This window comes from Perna viridis, chromosome 11, assembly GCF_037379345.1.
Source record: "Perna viridis isolate PV_CMFRI_1.1 ecotype Kerala chromosome 11, ASM3737934v1, whole genome shotgun sequence".
NCBI classification, from domain to species: domain Eukaryota; kingdom Metazoa; phylum Mollusca; class Bivalvia; order Mytilida; family Mytilidae; genus Perna; species Perna viridis.
Genome location: NC_142455.1, coordinates 4,792,870 through 4,811,965, shown reverse-complemented (window position 1 = coordinate 4,811,965; position 19,096 = coordinate 4,792,870). Strand labels below are relative to the sequence as shown.

General features: G+C 31.3%; 1 protein-coding gene across 1 annotated transcript; it reads left to right on the top strand.

Annotated features, from left to right (window-relative positions):
* Window positions 1–5,517: 5,517 nt before the first annotated feature.
* On the top strand, window positions 5,518–16,351 carry LOC148602416 (carbonic anhydrase 1-like). Its single transcript, XM_088552553.1, has 7 exons — window positions 5,518–5,720; window positions 11,255–11,407; window positions 11,977–12,140; window positions 13,287–13,379; window positions 13,915–13,987; window positions 14,469–14,617; window positions 15,717–16,351. Exons 1-7 carry the CDS (start codon window positions 5,579–5,581, stop codon window positions 15,837–15,839), a joined length of 897 nt encoding a protein of 298 aa, XP_088408679.1. The 5' UTR covers window positions 5,518–5,578; the 3' UTR covers window positions 15,840–16,351.
* Window positions 16,352–19,096: the final 2,745 nt, after the last annotated feature.

The window sequence follows — 19,096 nt, the reverse complement described above, 5'->3', positions numbered from 1 at the left end:
AGAAATAAAAACAACAAAAACACACCAGAATAAACCCCTTTCACACTGTGATGGACGCAGGTGCTCCTGAGGGATTAACACTAATTTCTTGCAAGGACCACATCCTGCTGCATGCTCGTTTAACATTAATAATGTCATATGTTTTGTGTTTTTTGTTGATATCAATTACACTAGAAGTTTGATAAAGCTCTTAAAGTTTTGCTTATAACTCACCTGGGCGAAAGGTCGTGTGAGTTATTGTTACCAATTTTCGTATCAATGCTTTTTCAAAATACATATTCTATATTTTTACGTAACAGTTGTCCTTTCCATAGACCGATCTGTACTTTTGAGAAAATCATACATTTATCTCCCACTAAAATTAACCAAATCGAATAAAATCAAGAACTATAACTCTTGTAAAGTGATAATTTCATGTACTATTTATGTATTTTTTTTCTCAAAAGCGCAACATTCGAAGGAAAAACTATGACTTATGTGATCTGTAACTGATTCTGAATCAGAATTAAAAGTGATTTGGTGGGTTTTTGACGTGCATGAATCACCTACTTTTTAATTTTTAAAAAAGACTGCTACTTAAACATAGGGCTACGACAATATGTGTAGATCCTTTGAAATATTTTGATGGAACTCATCGGTGCTGGATTTCAATGGTATTTGGTTATGAGAATTTCTTGTATTTTATTGTTTTTTAATCTTGAACTTCATAAGTATTTAGTTCTAATGCTGCTGAGCATACTAAAATTTTCAATATTAATATGATTGTTTTTTTTTATTCATATTCAGTCAAAAAGAATCCGGTTTGGACAAGTTTCAATGAGTTATACTATCATATTAACGGCAAAAATGTAGAATTGCCCATAAAACATAGAATAAATCTTTAAAAAAAACTTTCTTCAATTTTTGTTGTAGTTTTTTGCTTTTTTTGTCGTCGATCTATTTTAAAGATAATTTGAAATGATAACAAGCATTTTCGAGCAGATCTACGCATAACATACATGTATCATACATGTTTAAGATAACCTTACGAAAAACTATCATGAGGTAAGAATTTAAGAACATGACATGTAACAGATATATACCAAATGAAATCATGAGTGTCAGAGAGTGATCATAGCCATGATTTTTGTCACTGTTGTTTCATCATAAAATGTGATGAAACCTGACTTATTCCTACAAAGGGAACAACAGCGATACTACCTCAATTATCATTAAGTATCAGTCTTTATAAAAAGCAGACAGAAGGTGATTCATGCATGTCATAAACCCACCGCATTCAGTTTAATTTCGCCTTCAGAAACACTTCCTCATCACATAACCTGCCTTAGTTTTTCATTTTGTGGTTGCTCTTTTGAAAAAAAAAAAGTTATATAGATTGTACATGAAATTGGAACTTTGCATGAGTTACTGTTCTTGATTTTGTTTGATTTAGTTAATTTTAGTGGGAGATAAATGTGATGTTTTCTCCAAAGTGCAGATAAATATTGTTATGTAAATAAATAGCATATGTATATTAAAAAAGCATTGTTTATTCCGTGGGTGTTTCTACACCATGAATCACTTTACTATTGGCATTGCCAGTATAATGATATCTCTATTTGAAAAGACAACTATTTGATATCTGCATCACTGCATGGATTTATTCGGAAATTATTCAAACGAATTTTAGAAAAAATTAGAGTTATCTGCCATTGAAATGTTAATTTTCAGTGCAATTCAATGAAATTACAACTCGATTTACCGAAGTAATAGAGAAAATCTTGTCTTTTTCCTTGATTCTGATGGTACAAATAGTAAAATTACACTTTCAACATTGTGATTTTTTTCATACCATGTGTCACCAACTGCCTGATTCTTACAGAAACTGACACTCAAACTGTAGCTTGATTTGCTTGAACAATTTATTTGTTTGTAACATTTTTAACATAAAGGTTACTTTATTTATTCCACAACGGTCATAGAAGCAACTTTGGGACAGTTTATGCTTTACGGACCGCCAATTATTCTAATTAAGTTTGATCTTATTCCATGATAACCCAAATCAAAGTTTTGGGATTTTTTTAATGACGTCACAAGAAAGAAGACTATTTTGAGCGGATTTGAGTAGTTTTTTAGTTATGAGGTCCTGAGTCTAGACTCAAACTGTTTATAATACCATCATATATGTGTCTTAGAAATTTTTATACATTTCAAAATTTCATACTATTTATGAGCTTTAAATTTCAAACTGATTCCCTATATCATTTCCCATTTAAATATTTTTTTAATATTTTATATAATTATACCAGTGGTAATTAGTGACAAATAAGTAGATACTTTTAAGTAGCAATCCAACTAGGAATTATGCAAAATGTGATAGTATACATTATTCGAAGGCCTACGTACATATTTTTAATTTTGATATTTTGTATAAATTGCTTAGAAAAAAGAAATTATATCGCTTTTCAATCCTTGGTCACAGGAGATATAAATAATATAATGTACTGTAGAATTCAAAAACAAGGGAAATAACTCTGTAAATGACACTGAAATACAACGGTAACAATCGGATCTCTCATAAAGGCCAGATAGATCAGAATGAACAATTATATTTTCCATCATAAAGACCCACAAAGCAATATAAAAACAAAAATGAAACTCTTGTATTCTTTTTTTTTTAAAGTATGACATATGACAGAATTTACATGATTCTTAAAAAGGCTGCTACTTAAGCATTTCAGTGTATATCTTTAAATATTGTTTCTTAAATTTACTTTCAGGAACAGCTTTTAACGTCGAGATTGACATTTCGATAATATAGCCAATACAACTAGACGGTATATGTCAAGTCTTGAAGCGTGGTCGGAAATGGAGCAAATTAAGGATCGTAAACACAATTTGAAATTTTTCAACAATTTAAACAAAACCGTGGCTTTTACACACACGAAACTCAAAAATGTTTGCCAAAAGGAAAACCATTTGCAAGGCATGTGTGTCTTTTATTCGAATAAACCACTTTTCAAAAAAGTATGCAATAAGCAACATTTGCCCTACAGCATGTTGATATAGGTTAGAGAGTTGCTATCTATTTTATTTTGTCCTGTATAAGATTGGGTGTGTTGTATTTTTATTATTATTATTGATATAATTGTGTACTTATTTGTCACAATACATAGATTGAAATGTTGCTCGTTGCATTGCTGAAAAATAGGTAATTAAAATGATATACAACTACATATCCTTTGCTAATGATAATCATTTTGACAGTTTTGCTAAAATTGTCGAAAAAGTAACAATTTGTGTTCGCGATACTGACTTGAACTTGCTACATTAAGGATCAAGCTGCAATACTTAACATATATCATCGATCTATTACCCATCATTTCATTTGTTTGACAGTGTGACGGGGATGATGTAGCGTTTCTTCAATATTCAGTTATAATAAAGAAAACAGGGACCACGTAAATAACTTGTATTGACTGTGTTACTTACACTTTATTCGAATTCATCGCCATACACCATTGTTGTTATTTTGATGGGTAATAAATTAATTTATTCATTTATATATTTCCAAGTAACACACATTATATCTCAAATAAAAACCATAAATACACAATAAAATGCTGATATATGTTTAAAATGTCTATAAATGTATCAATCATTCAATTTTACTATTTTAGCGACGTGTACCTATTTCAATTGTTATGATCGTTTGACAGAGGTACGTTAGCCAATATAAGTCCACTGTTCTGAGTTAGAATCTATTTTAATGTTTCTAACGGAACCATATTTTCCGGCAAAATCTGAAACTGTCTTTAACTTTATTTTAAGGCTTACCCTACCGGTGCACCTGGTCCATGCTCCTAGTTTTTAGTGGAGTCCGAGTTGCTCATTTGCTTTTTATGTATGATTTTAGGTACTTTATGTTCTTTGTTGTGTATGTCTGTTTTCCATGTCTGGTCTTTGTCCCTTGATTACATTATTTTGATTACTACTATAACCTTGGTTCCCTTGATTATTCTTACATAATTCAAAATGTTCAACTAGATAATGATTATCTTTTGTCAGTAATAAATTGTCGCTTAAGCATATTCTATTCTCTCGACTGTACTTATACTGAAGAATGTAGAACTGAGACAATAGTTTAAAACACAGTACTGAAAATCTACTGAAACTTACAGGACTGAAAACCTCCTGAAACATACAGTACTAAAATAATACTGAAACATACAGTACTGAAAATATATTGAAACATTCAGTGCTTAAAATATACTGTAAAATTCAGTAGTGAAACAGTACTGTAAAATTCAGTAAAGGAACAGTACTGAAAGTAACAGTACTGTAACGTTACTGTAATGACAATACTGTAACGTTACTGTAATGACAATACTGTAACGTTATTGAAATAACAGTATTGTTTCAGTAGTCATTATAACAGTATAGTTACAGTACAAAATAGAAATGTATAAGCCTAATCTGGTTCCCTGGTCAATATCATAAGCGACCTTAGGATCGCTAAAAACATAGACTCAGGTCATCAGCGACGGATATGCACAATATATGAGTAAAAATTGCCGCCTATGAAATTAAGTAAAAACCAAGATGAAATTATCTAAAATAACTTATTTATTGTGTATTTATATCGAAAGGTAATCTAAGTAATTTGAAAGAAATATTTAAACGTTGATTTCTTAAATTTGAAAATTAGAACGTATAAAATAAATAAAATAACTTCATATCCACTCAACCAATCAAAAGATAGAAGACGTCACTGGTGACCTGGGGTTATATTTGAGAGAAACTTGTGAAACGGGCTGCCAGGTTATGTATAAGTCTAACGTTGGTAAATTGTTGGTAGTGTAATTAATACAGAAAAAAGTAAAGTGTAAGATGTTCTTATATAGGTATAGACGTAAACATGGTTTTTAGCGTTTAGTGGAACAATAGTTCTTACAGAACGTCACGTAATATGCAAGAACAAATTATTTGCAACTTTTTTTCACTAAAAATCATTTCTCCGTAGTTATTGTTAGGTCAATCAGATATAGTATTAAATTATCATTAATTTAAAATGCAAAACAATGAATGGCATCTTTATTGACTAATATACATTAACTATGACAATTAATTATTTAATATTAACTAAGAAGATATGGAATTTTTACGTATTTTTGATTTTTTTTAATTTGCTTCTATTTTAATATACTTTATCATAGTTCCGGTAAAGGTCAGTGACATTTGCCTATTTTAGGAAATTTTAAATCATAACATTAATATCTGAATCTGAAATACAACTACATGTATAATGTATGTTCGGGGTTGCCCGGAAAGGATCATCGACTAAGAATTCAACATACTGGTATGAAACTAAAACAAATCGTTGCAATTAAGCGGATATAAAGAAATGTAGAACATAAAATTCATGTTGTAACAACTTTCTGCGTAACCTTTTTGTGTGATGTTTCTTCTGTCCTTTGTGACATAACACATGTACTTTTGAAATTTCTACTCTACAGTGTTAATTTATAGTTACCTGATGTCTGAAGTGTCACAGTGAGGTGTTCATCTGAAGTGTGGCCCGTGTCTAGTTATCGCAGTGATGTTGGGTGGACTGTTACCGTTCGTTTTAGCACTGCTCCATCAGTTCTCAATAACTAAGGGCAGTACACTTATCAGAGAAGATGAACCGGGTGCTGAAAAGATGCCAATTGAGTTTGGATATGATCCTAGTTCTCCAAAAGGTGAGAAACCTGCTGTAGAAAAAAAAGAAACGGTACTGTATCCGTATAACTACAATTTATATTAAGATATAGGAGATAAATTCTAGATGAAGAATTTTAAAAAAATCTCTTTTGATCAAGATAGATTTATTGACTAAACATAATTGATGTCAGTGTCTTAATATTTAGTCTTTGTACATGCAACACATGGTTTTCTATGTTGGTAATTAAAACAAATTAACGACTTGATGCAAATGAAAAATGAGCCATAAAAAGTCAAATTATATACTACTAGTAATTTTACGTATCTTGTATAAGTATTCAATTATTATTAAACGAAACTATTAACGTACTGTTAGAGTTAACTGATCATGCTTTCGCGAAGACAATTACCCTACTGGTGCACCTGGTCAATGCTCACAGTTTTTGATGTCGTCCGAGTTGTTCGTTTACTTTTGTTTCTTTGTGCGTATTATTTTTGTTATTTCATGCTCTTTGTTGTGCTGTCTGTTTTTCCTGTCTTGCCTGCATTATTGAATTATATATTTTTTTTTATTTCTGCTCGAATTTATACTCTGAACAATATTCTGCAATGCAATAAGTTTTTATCATTCGTTTATGGTATTTCTACGTCATGTGACTTTTCAATTATTAGTTAAGAACGGACTCTTTGTTTTACCCACTGAACTCCATTTTATCATTGTTTTACCACGGGCTGGCCATTAATATCTCTTTGTAGCGAGGTGGTTAGATAACGACATAAATGACCAGATCGTGATAAAATGCGTTTTCCGTGATTTATTTCGATTCTAATAGGACTAGTTTCTTCTTATCTTTAAACAGACGAAGCCCATGTGTTGCACAAAATGGTGGTCATGTGACAATCACTTTTTTACCATGGCTGTGTTCTTAAGAGTTTGGAAACACGTCATATTAGAAAGAGCGCCTGTCTATATTTATCTATTAAGGCTGGAATTAGCTACGAAACTGTAGCTATTACCGTTCTTTTTTTAAATATTTTGTTACTTGATCAATGGTCGCAACTAGTAAATGTAAAAACATAATAAACGAGCGATCTCGGTGGCTAGGTAGTTATAAAAGAACAAAGGAGTTGTAGCAGCACTTTGCTTAATCGTGTATTTTGGACGATATGTATCTACATAAACTTAACGTTTAATATTATTTTCGATCGATGTCTTTCTTCATAAGCTTTTACTTAAGATATCATTTATTTATTTTGTGATGTAAATGTAGTAGATGTTTTTGTTTTTGTTTTTGTTTTGTTTCTTTTTTCGCTGGACGGATTTATTGGTGTTTTACTGATAAACTGTTGGTAATCTTTTTTCGTGTTTATTTCAAATTTCATTCATTTCGTGAATTTCATTACTAAAGTATTTAGTTTACACACACAACATTTTTTAAATGAATATAAACTTCACAAAGATACATGAGGTGAACTGATGACGCAACTGATGAGGTTCAGTGACCGTAAAATCCAGACAAAACTTGCGAAAAAACTAATCATGTCATTTTTCATTTTCAACATAATCTAACATTTGTATGAATCCCTTATCAATGTTAAAATAAAATGTAACATTGTAATACTATTTGAATCAGCTAACTACAAAAATGTAGATCACGTTTAATGGAAGTAATTAGGACAAAGACATTATTTACAAAAAAAAAACATTGTTGACTGGGTTGACGCATTTTTCGTTCCTTGGTCCTTTTGCAGGATAAGATTTATACTTTTAAAACGAGGCAATGTCTCAATAAAACATTTTGTTATATTTAATTCATTATATATTTTTTTTCTATTTTGTCAAAAATCGAATTGTATTTTATCGTGTGTTTTTTTTCTCAATTAGTTTTGCCTTTTTCTGTTGATGAAAAAATATACATGTATATTTTGAAAGACTTACTGTAAAACATACAACGTAATATATTTTGTATAATAAGGAAAACAAACGTTAATGAAATTGGTCAGGAAGTTTTCCTGAAACGGTTCCTGAATTTGTTTATTTTTTTATAAACAAGACTTAGTTAATTACTACTTTCTTATCTAATGTAGACAAAAACAAATATTCATGTATCTGCGCATTAGGGCAACTTGAAGATACAAATACACACTTTTCGTGTGGTCGAATTAACGGATGAAGAAATTGATGTCTTTATCTTCAAATTATAATATAATTTACTTCATGACCTTAAATAAATATAACTATTTTTCTGTACTAAGATATGTGCTAGTCGTTTTATGGGGGAAGCGTTATGTTTCCTATCATTCGGAAATTTCTAGACTTAAGTTTGCTTCGTGCTCCTCAGTGTTATTTGAAACTTCAATTATTTAAATCGGTCTATTTAAAACATCTTTTGAAGTGAAGTTACCATAATTATACGGTAATTGATATCAACCTGGGTTTCATTTAACAATTTCATTATTAATTATAGAGTCTTTGTAAATAATTTCTACAAATGTATACACTTTCCGTGTATGAAACAGGATTGAACGATACTATAATTTCATTTATCTAATCGTTTACGCTTTATTCCCTTTCAAAGTAAACGGTCAATGACAATCATGTAAAACAACAGTTTTATTTTATGGACATAGTGTTAGAGCGAGAGGCATTACGCTTTTGTGGTCATTGTGTCATACTAATTGAAAAACAAAATATTAAATTTCACGCGTAACATAAACATCAAAAGGTCTGTAGAACGCTAATAAGATTACGCACTTAAAGACTGATCATACAGATTATTATATAGACAGCAGTATTTTATCAAATGTTCAGTGTGTAATAAATTTTGATAATTTACACTGTGAAATAAATTCGGTAATTTTACTCCCGCTCGTGCCAAAACGCACAAAGATTTAACATGTGCGCTGAACAAGTTCAGCACATTCTTTAAATCTAGGCGTTCTTCGGCATTCGTTATTCACTTTTTTTTTCAATTAATTATCTCATAAAAACCGTCAATGGAGAACATTGGCATTGGGACACACGTATAAGAACAGGACATTTTCGCGAAAATAAACATACAAATATGTCGTTTTACCGTCGGTATTTATGAAAGGACACCTGATCCACGTAATATCAAACTTGCCTGCATTTTTAATAAAACGAGTTTTTTACCCAAGATATTTTTATACGAATTCTCAAAATATTTTTGCAAAAGTGTATTAACAGGAGTAATAATATAGAATAAATATACTTCATTTAATTTACGTCCGAGGAATCAACACGGCCTGTGTTAATCTCTACTTACCATTCAATTTTACAAAAAAATCATGGACTGTGTAATTTTTTTTTCCTTTTTTTTTTGGCAGTTCCCGATGAAGAGTGGACAAATCATTTAACGGACTTCATCCTGATCAAAATCATAATTCCATCTTCCCCTGCATAATGCATGTAGAAATGGAATATCTGAATATTATACTTTGGAACTTTTTTTGATAAATGAATATACTTTTCAATATGTTTTGCATTTGAAAATTGTAATGTAAATTTAAAATGTAATGTGCATATTATACTTTGAAACGATTTAAATTGCTATGCATCAAGCTATCTGGTTGATCAGTTCTCTTTGAGCAAATCACGTTATTTTTCAGATTTTGATATGATACTGTGACGTCATTTTGAAGTTGACTGCTCCGTGGTTCAATAATCTTAAGTGTGTGTTTAAGGATTCAAGCATTTTTTTTAACTTTCTGACATTGTGAAAAGGTTGTTATTAGATTGCTTTGTTTATTATTTTCGTCTTTTTCTTCTGTTATAATATCTTATGATGTCAAAATGTTCATATGACAAAATGCGCAATCGAGTTCATGTGAGTGATTCAAAATCCAATAATAAAGCCCTCGTTGCATTCGTTTAAAGGTATTTTAACATGAAAAATCACACGAGTTTAATATTAAATAGATGTGGATTTATTGTTAATCTCAATAAAAATAAATTTGAGTTAATGAATACCATGTATTTTGCTTGTGCTTTCTTTGCATGGTGTACTGTTGTTGGTGATAAGTCATAACTACATAACTTTGTTCATTATTACAAAGCTTATGTAAAAATAACTACATGTATGTAAATTAAAAATGCATTTTCAAAATCATAACTAAATTCTTCACTGCATTTGCATTTCTACCGTCATTTATAGTCAAATAATGCTTCTTTTTCTGTCATTACACTATACATGACAATACGCAAGAGTAATCAAGGGCAACAAGATTTTACCGGAAATCAAAAGAATGTAATCCAGGAACAAAAACCAGATATGGAAAACAGACAATCACAACAAAGGACATAACGTTACTAAAATAATACATACAAAGTAAAAAAAGCAAATGAGCAACTTGGACTCAACTGAAAACTGGGAGCATGGACTAGGTGCACCGATAGGGTAAGCGTCCTCTGATTTTCTAGAAACACCCACCGATTTGCTCATAAAAAGACAAGTCCAGGGTAAGGTTATCCAGTCATTTAAATATCTAAACTTTGGTATGCTGTATATGTGTTACAAGTAGTAGCATGAGAAAGAACACAATTTGGCAGTTGAATATTTAAAAAAATGAATTGTATACAACAAGTTCCAAAAACCAACAATATCGAAAAAGGAAGCTTAATAGAGCACCGACAAGTTCAACCGAAGTATGTCCAAAGAGATAAAATTTTATTGGAGTGTATCGACTTTTAAAAGTTTGCTTTAAATATATAAGTTAGTAGTTTTGGTCTGTGCGTGACTTAGAGTTCATTGATATAATCGTTGTCCGTGCTTAATAAAAATAGTATCGCATGTTAAATTTACTTTACTGGAGATTAATGTTCAATTATACCAATAGGTCTTAACTAATGTGTCCTGGGTTCATAAGGTTTATTGGTAATAGGGTGACGTCATCACGTTAAGTGTGTTAAGTTTGATATTAAAGCGTAATTTACGAACATTACATTTGACCCACTTACTTTGAATTATGTTTTTTTGATCATAAAACATACATTATTGAGATATTAATATTTTGCATGTCGAAGTGTTATGTAATCGGTGTTACTACAATAACTACTATTTTATTTTTTTTAAAAGATTTTCATTTCTTTTGTTAATCTTACATATTCATTCATACAGCATATTTATATTTGTATAGAATATATTAGAATATATACCTATTTCAGAGACAGGTGAAAAAAGGCTGTTTTTTTTTCCATTTGTGTATGCTACTTATCATCAGTAAAATATATTAAAACTAAAAGGCATGACACGTTCGCATCAATGATTATCCTAAATCATTCAGAAGAGGTAAAACAATAACACTATTTCTTTAACATTTTATAAAACATTCAATTTGTGCTACTTTGTTATAATTTATATGTCGATTCATATGTATTTGGATTAATTTGGCTTTTTTCTATTAAAATTTAAAAACGTGAAAATTGAAAGAAATTCATCATTTTCCCCATTTCTCTATTTCCGACTATATCTCGACATAAATATTTTCAAATATAAGATACATAAAACCTTTAATTTCGACCAATTGACATTCATTTGATATCTGTCTACAGGACCAATGTTGTGGAATAAAAAATGGCCTACATGCCGGTCTATCAGACAGTCTCCAATCGAGATAAACACTACATATGTCTCATACGGTGCCCCATACCAAATCAAATACAACCAGGAGAACCAGCAACTTCCCGGAGACCTGCTCAATAACGGTATTTAGGTCACTTTGATAACTATAATACCATTGTATGTTTTAGCAAGATTAAAGAGGAAGCGATTACCAAAATGAAAATTAACCTACCTTACCAAAAAAAGCCTTATAGATGTATAGCTTAATAACTTTTTTTCATGACCATGCATTTCGAACCATTATTTCGGCTGTACAATGTTATCATACTATTAAAGTACACTTTGAGATTGGTAATTAAATTCATAACAAAAGATAAGTCGAAGGATTATAGTACATAACATATATTTTCCATTTCTTTAACTTTGATATTAAAGGTTTTTAGTTTTGTAAATTATTGTAAATATTAGCTTGTACATGCATACAATCTGTATATACAGATGAATGAGTTGTATAACCATGTTAATAAATAAATATTAACTATAGATGTACTTCAGCATCCGCTTATCAACTGTAAGTTTTTTTTTTGTTTTTGTTTTGTTTTTTTTTGTTACAAGAACTAATGATGCTATAATACTCTTGTATAAGCAAGATATTTTTGACAAAACCACTATCATTTCCCTAATATCTTTTTTTTTTCAATCATTCATTTAGGCCATACCATTGCATTTTACTTCGAAGAAAAAGCCAGATATATGTACGGCGTACCGGGATCGCCGCTGGACAAATTTCTCCTTAATGATCTCCATTTCCACTTCGGTAATGACAGGGTTCACGGTTCTGAACACTCTGTAGATGGACAGTTCTTCCCTGTAGAGGTACAATACATATTATTTTGATAACTATCTTTATATGCGATTTCCTTCATGTATTGTCTGATAGGAAAGAGGGAATCAACAAAGAAACCATGATCGAAGCGGTAATTTAAAAAAGCATAATCCAGGGACAATGACTACACAAAGAATATAAAAAAACATGAAATAACCAAAATTACACACAGATAAAACAGACGTGAATGAGAAAACTTAACCAAAACCTGGGATCATGAAACAGGTGTACCGTTGGTAAACCTTTTCTAGAAACACTCGCCGATTTGGTAATAAAATGTGTTGAAACTGAAAAAAAAAAGGATCAAGCTAAACGGTGTTATTTCTTTTAGATAAGCTCAGATACAATGTTAGCCTTATAAGAGTGAAAGAATCGGTTGGCAAGTTAAGATAGTACATTTTATTCTATTGATTTACCGACCGTCTGTTGAAAAAAACGTCCACGATGAAATAAGAAAAGTCAATGCAGGACTAGTTTCGGCGATATTTTTTGCTTTTCTTTTTTGTTTTGTTTTTTTGGGGGGTGGGGTGGGATGTTGTTTGTTTCCCCATTTCCTTTAAAATTGCTCGTTCTTTGTTGCGTCAATTGTTTTTACATATTTGATAATATCACATTTAGAAACCATTGTTTTATCTAAGACCAAAAGAAGAGAACAAACGTGTCAAGCAGGATTAGTGCCGATCCTTTTTTGTTTTTCCCCTTGATTTCGGCCAATTAAACGAAAACAAAGCTACATTTATTCATTCCCCGCAATAGTCTTAAAATATCAGTCGTAAATGATTTCCATTTCATACAATTAACTAGTATGTAATTCATGACCATGTTAAGCAACTTATGAACATAATATTTATTATACAAATCTTCCGAGTATCTGAGACTGAATCTGATTGGCGTTTGGTTCTGTTTAATAAAAGGAGGCTATACAAAATGCCAAAAATAATGTGCATCAAAAGTGATAATGATAATGTTTTGTAGCTAACGCGCGATTTTCTAATGGTTTGAATAGCACATGATATACGCATGAACGAATTAACATTGAGTTTATAAGGTTTTTTTTTGGGCTTAGTACTGCTCATCAGTTTAATAACAGAATTATATTTTGATAAGTATAATTATAATATAGTTGGAATTGGCAGGTCCACATGGTCCATTACAATTCTAAATACCGGATGCCAAAGATCGCTTCAATGATGCCTGATGGAATTGTTGCCATTGCAGTTTTTATTGAGGTAATTATTCACGATAAATGTTCAAAGTTCATGCATTTGGTCACCGGGTTCTCCACAATTTTACGCCATTAGGGTTCAAGATTCTATACAGTGAAACCCAACTTTGCATTTAAATACCAGTCCATATAAAATTCAAACATTGCCTATGGTAAGGTGATTCAATAGTTAAGAAAATCCCACGGAACAAGCGATGCATTTTTGGTCTACATATGCTACATTTTTATGTGACAATAGTCCTTTTTGTATTTAGATCTGTGCTTTTGAGAAAACCACACTTAAACCTCCCATTAAAATTAGCCAAATCAAACCAATTCAAGAACGATAACCCCTAAAAAGTGTCAATTTCATACACAATCTATATATTGATATGTACATTCAAATTTCCGTTCATTCAGTAAGAAATGTAATAAAGGTCTTTTCAATGAAACATAAGATACGACCAACTATACTTTCATATTAGTGCAATAACTGTTACTTTGGTCATTTGATTTGATTAAAATCAATTCGCAATCTCAATGTTACTGATCACTTTCAGGTTCGCAGGGGACCACCTAATCACCTCGATACCTTTATGAAGACATTTATACCACGAGTAAAAATGCCATCAGGTAAACTTGAGGTTCTCCCCCTTAAATATGAACTTAAGGGGGTACCTAAGATCTTCTCTAAAATGTATTTTGCTCGTTTTATTTTCTTGGAATTTTATTCAGTTTTTATCCTTGATAAAAGAAGCAAAATATATAAATTTCAAGAAATGTTAACCACATGTTTCGTGGGAACAATTTTAAAGTAGTAGCCTCATCAACAAAACTTTTGATCACTAAGATGCTTTGAATTTAATATTCGAATGTCACAAAATAAAGCGTTTTGCAGATTTTTACATATTTATATCCCTTAGGTTTTGTGTACCCCTTTAAAAGGCAGTAAAACAGTAAATTTTATTTGAATGTGATGTGTAAAATTTTATTACAAAACTAAAATATGCTAAGGTCGCTGAATTGCCGTTCTCTTCGCCCTCCAAATTCCAACTTCGGTAAGGACTTTCCATATTTCAAACATATTTGAAAACTACTTTGTTTGTATTTATAGACAAAACTGTGAAGGCCGACTTAAATCCTTCTATGTTGCTGCCATACAAACGCGATTTTTATACCTATAGAGGTTCTGTAACTGTACCACCGTGCAAAGACAACATTAGATGGTTATTAATGAAGGAGAGACAGTCCATTTCTGTAGAGGTAAGAAAGACGATCCGTTTTTGTAAAGTTAATGAGAGACAGTCTTATTTCTGTAGAGGCAAGGAAAGACAGTTCATTTCTATAGAAGTAAGGAGAGACAATCCGTTTCTGTAAAGGTAAGGAAGGACAGTTCATTCCTGTAAAGGTAAGGAGAGACAGTCCGTTCCAGTAATGGTAAGGAGAGACAGTCCACTCCTGTAAAGGTAAGGAGAGACAGTCCATTCCTGTAGAGGTAAGGAGAGACAGTCGGTTTCTGTAAAGGTAAGGAGAGACAGTCCATTCCTGTAGAGGTAAGGAGAGACAGTCGGTTTCTGTAAAGGTAAGGAGAGACAGTCCATTCCTGTAGAGATAAGGAGAGACAGTCCGTTTCTGTAAAGGTAGAGAGAGACAGTCCGTTTCTGTAAAGCTATGGAAATAGAGTCCATTCCTGTATGTATGGAGAAACAGTCCATTCCTTGTAAAGGTAAGAAAAGAAAGTATATTTCTGTAAAATTAATGAGAGACAGTCCTTTTCTGAACATTAACTTCTGTTGAAGTAAGAAGAGACACTCCATTCCTGTAGAGGTAGGGGAAGACAGTCCATTCCTGTAGAAGTAAGGAGAGACCGTCTGTTTCTGTTAAGATAAGGAGAGACAGTTCGTTTCTGTAAAGGTCAAGAGAGACAGTCCACTCCTGTAGATATGCCAACAATCGAATCGTTCTCAATAAATTAAAATGTAGTAAAACTGACTATTTAAATGCATTAATTTGACACAAACAACGGTTTCTTTGCGTAAATCATTTGACGCAATGTATACACTGTAAACCGTGAACTTTTCATAATAGTTTTGCTTTCACTAACTTAGCGATAAGACTTGTAAAGCAAAAAATGAAATTGTCGCGAGAATTAAAATATGAATTTGGAAACGATTCCTTATTTAAAACTGTTAGAAAGTAGATTAATAGCAGAAATCGCAAAAAAAACACAGAGCGAAATTTCGCGGTTCGGTTTACAGTAATTGAAATCTAGCTTTAGAAAATCGTGGTTTTATTTCTAAAAAAATAATTTTGAACGGCTTTTCATTTATGATACTAGTCCAGTAACGTTTTATTTTTACAGGCATACAGAGCTTTGCTTACTCTGAAGAACAAGGAGGGAGAATTGATATCAAAGTATGGAAATTTCCGTCCACTTCAAGGATCATCCTGTACTAGATTGGTGGAGGGCAATTTTATGCGTTGATCTACCTCAGTCTGAGACTCAACTATAGCTGAAAACATGAGTCATGTTCTGAAATAATTATTTATCATTTTACTTTGTTTTGAAAATAAATTTTCTTTTTTTTACTGAACAGCCTCTTGATGTGAATAAAAAAACTTGGAATCAATCAAAAATGTACATGTGAATTTTTTAACTTACTTTCTGTGCACAATGGGCTCTAAAATGGTGAAATATTTTAAATGTAAAATAAATAAATAAATAACGAACCGACGAATGGATTAGAGTTTTTAAGGCCGATCTCGACGACCTAAAATCATACAGCAGACAAAATACAAACCATTTAGGGATGAGATTAAATAGAATCCTTTGTTTTGTAATCTAACCAATTTCTGATTATGATAATTATAGCATACGCATTAGAAGTAAATGAATATATATTTCAACATTGCTGTTGTTCAAATTATATAATTTAAAAAAACTAATGGGCATGTTAGCGCCACATTAATTCCTGTTTCTACCTCAACTTTTTAATCTTATAATTAGCACCCAAATAAAAGCTAGAAATATATATTTTACTTATTCTTGATTTATCTTTGAATGGTGTTAGTTAGTTGTTGATAACACACTATTATGAAAAAAAAATTTATTCTTTTTTAACATGAGCAAGAAACTCGAATTAAAAGTCCAGTGGTTTAAGACGTCAATATTTCTGTTATATGCTGTATATTGAGAATTTCAAAATTACGCAAGACATGAAATACTGTGCAAGTTGCCATCACGAATCAGTACAATTAACTATACTGTATACAACAAAAATACCAATCGTATTGATATTGCAAGTTTCGGTATGCTGTTTCAAGGAGTAACTTCTCGTCAGAAACATTAGAACCAAATACAATTGTAATGGAAAAAATACCTGTATACAAGAAGAACTCATAACCAAACATATCGAAATAGGAAGTCAAATCAGCACCGAGAGTTTCTAATGTGTAAAATAGAGGAATGAAGCCTCGGCGTTTCGTAATACTACAAATAATAATCCGTGATATAATTCGAGCCGAAATATATATATTGCAAATTTCGATATACTTTAAAGTTTACGTGTTGCAAGGAGTAACCTCTCATCAGCAGCGTTAGAATCAAATAAACTGGTAGATTTAAATCGAAATATTTTTTGCATACAAGAAGTACCCAAATCCAAAATCATCAAAATAGAAACCAAATCCATTACCCTACCGGTGCACTCGGTCCATGCTCCCAGTTTTTAGTGGAATCCGAATTGCTCATTTGCTTTTGTTATTTTGTATGTATGATTTTAGTTACTTTATGTTCTTTGTTGTGTATGTCTGTTTTCCATGTCTGGTCTTTGTCCCTGGGTTACATTCTTTTGATTACCGTTATAACCTTGGTTCCCTTGATTACTCTCTCTAGCTCTGTGCAATACAAATAAGGAAGATTGAGTGTTTTAGATATTTTAAAATTTGAAAGAAGGGGATTCAGTTTAGAAAATGTTTCACTGTATAGAATTATACAGGAGTAGATAATGAAATAGGTATAAAAACGGCAAACACCAATTACGATTTACAGTAAAAATTCTCTTATCACTACTGTCATGTGGTATTATGCTACATGCATTATATTTGCCATTTTTTATATTTAAATGCATCGCTCTATATATTTGTTTTGATTATCCCTTGTACACAATCTATTTTTGGATTAAATTATTTCTTTGCACTTGCAATTGGTTCTAATCCTGATGATGATAGGTTACTCGTTGAAATACGTATACAGCACATCAAAATTATCGGTGTAATTATGAATGGTATTTTTTTCTTTTCTTGTATTTTGCAAGACGTGTGGAAATTACATATAAAGCATTAAAATTTACTGCAAAAGGGAGATAAATCTTTGAGTAAAATTTTGTTGCTTTAAAAATTATTTTCTCTAAGCCATCCATTGTTGATTTAAAAACTAAATACATTTTGACATACACATTGTTAATTCATTAGGTCAGAACAAAAACATCAGTGGTATAAAATTTACCCTGTGCTACCCATAACATAGGATCTGTCTGATTCTAACATGCACAGCCTTTTTTTTTAGATTAATAACAATTTTTTACGATTTTGTACAAAAATAATGTAAAATGGATGAAATATCTAATTTTTAACATCCTACGTAACAAGCTACAAAATATTACGTCAAAAGGAGTTCCTGGACCAAGAATATTTATCCGGAATTTCAGTATGCAGAACTCAATAGGAAATTTTTGCATATTTCAGTTGTCCTCAAATGTTTTCATGGCGATCATGTATTCATCTGATCGTAATTACTCATTTAATATGCAGTTGCGCTTGCATAAGAGACGCATCCCCAAGTCGTGAGGTTATGATGTCTTACAGCATCTGATTCATCATTTAGTGAGCCAGTTTGCATCAGACTTGTCGCCAGTCCTAATATTGTTATTTTTATCACAACACGAAAACGATTTGCGACGTCAATGTGGGATAATAAACCTTGAGACAATCCTACTATGTATTCCCGCTAATTTTGGAGTAACCGTGAGATAAAATTCTTGATTTGTTTTCTACTTTTTAAGATGGTAAATCGTTAACCTATTTCAGTAGCCCAAATACTGACAATAAACAATTCAATTCCTTTATTGATTCTCGGCGAAATTTGTGACCGGACAGAAAAGAAACATTCCGGATTTTCATCGTACCTTTTTCAGACTTTTTTTAAATGAATTCGGGTGCACTATAGGGTTACATTAAGATGCACTGTTGGCAAAACTTAAAGAACAACCCCTACATCTGCAAAAGTATAATTTATAAATAGCGAGGAAAATTTCAGTGTCTTGATAAGATACTAGTAGATGTTTATTTAGAAACCATTATGGAGACGAGGTTTTACTGAACAAGAGGAAAACTATACTTATTAAAAGGTCAAAAATGTTTTTTTTTCTTTCAGAAAGAGTTTCACATTTTAAAATCAAATGCGAATTTTTTCTCAATGCTGTGCAGAACAAGCAGTAATTTTTGCCTATTTTTGTGTTTGTCACAAATGCTAATTGGTGGTATGTAACTTAAGAAGGAAGACCTAGGGTAAGGGACATAAATCTTGAAATCAGTGATATGTTTGTATCATATTCAATTTCAACAAAGCCTATCATACTTTCATTTGAAACAGAATGAAATCAGTCCAATTTACTTTGATGCTTATCTGAGATTGATGTAAAATGCCGAATACAAACGTTCCAATGATTTGTAAGAGTTGTG

What these genes read in the sequence shown, in the direction of transcription:
- LOC148602416 (XM_088552553.1), top strand. Translation starts at nt 5,579, where the DNA reads ATGTTGGGTGGACTGTTACCGTTCGTTTTAGCACTGCTCCATCAGTTC. An exon ending in CCATTGCAGTTTTTATTGAG is followed by an intron (nt 13,380 to 13,914) that starts GTAATTATTCAC and finishes GATCACTTTCAG; the next exon opens with GTTCGCAGGGGACCACCTAA. An exon ending in ACGAGTAAAAATGCCATCAG is followed by an intron (nt 13,988 to 14,468) that starts GTAAACTTGAGG and finishes TTGTATTTATAG; the next exon opens with ACAAAACTGTGAAGGCCGAC.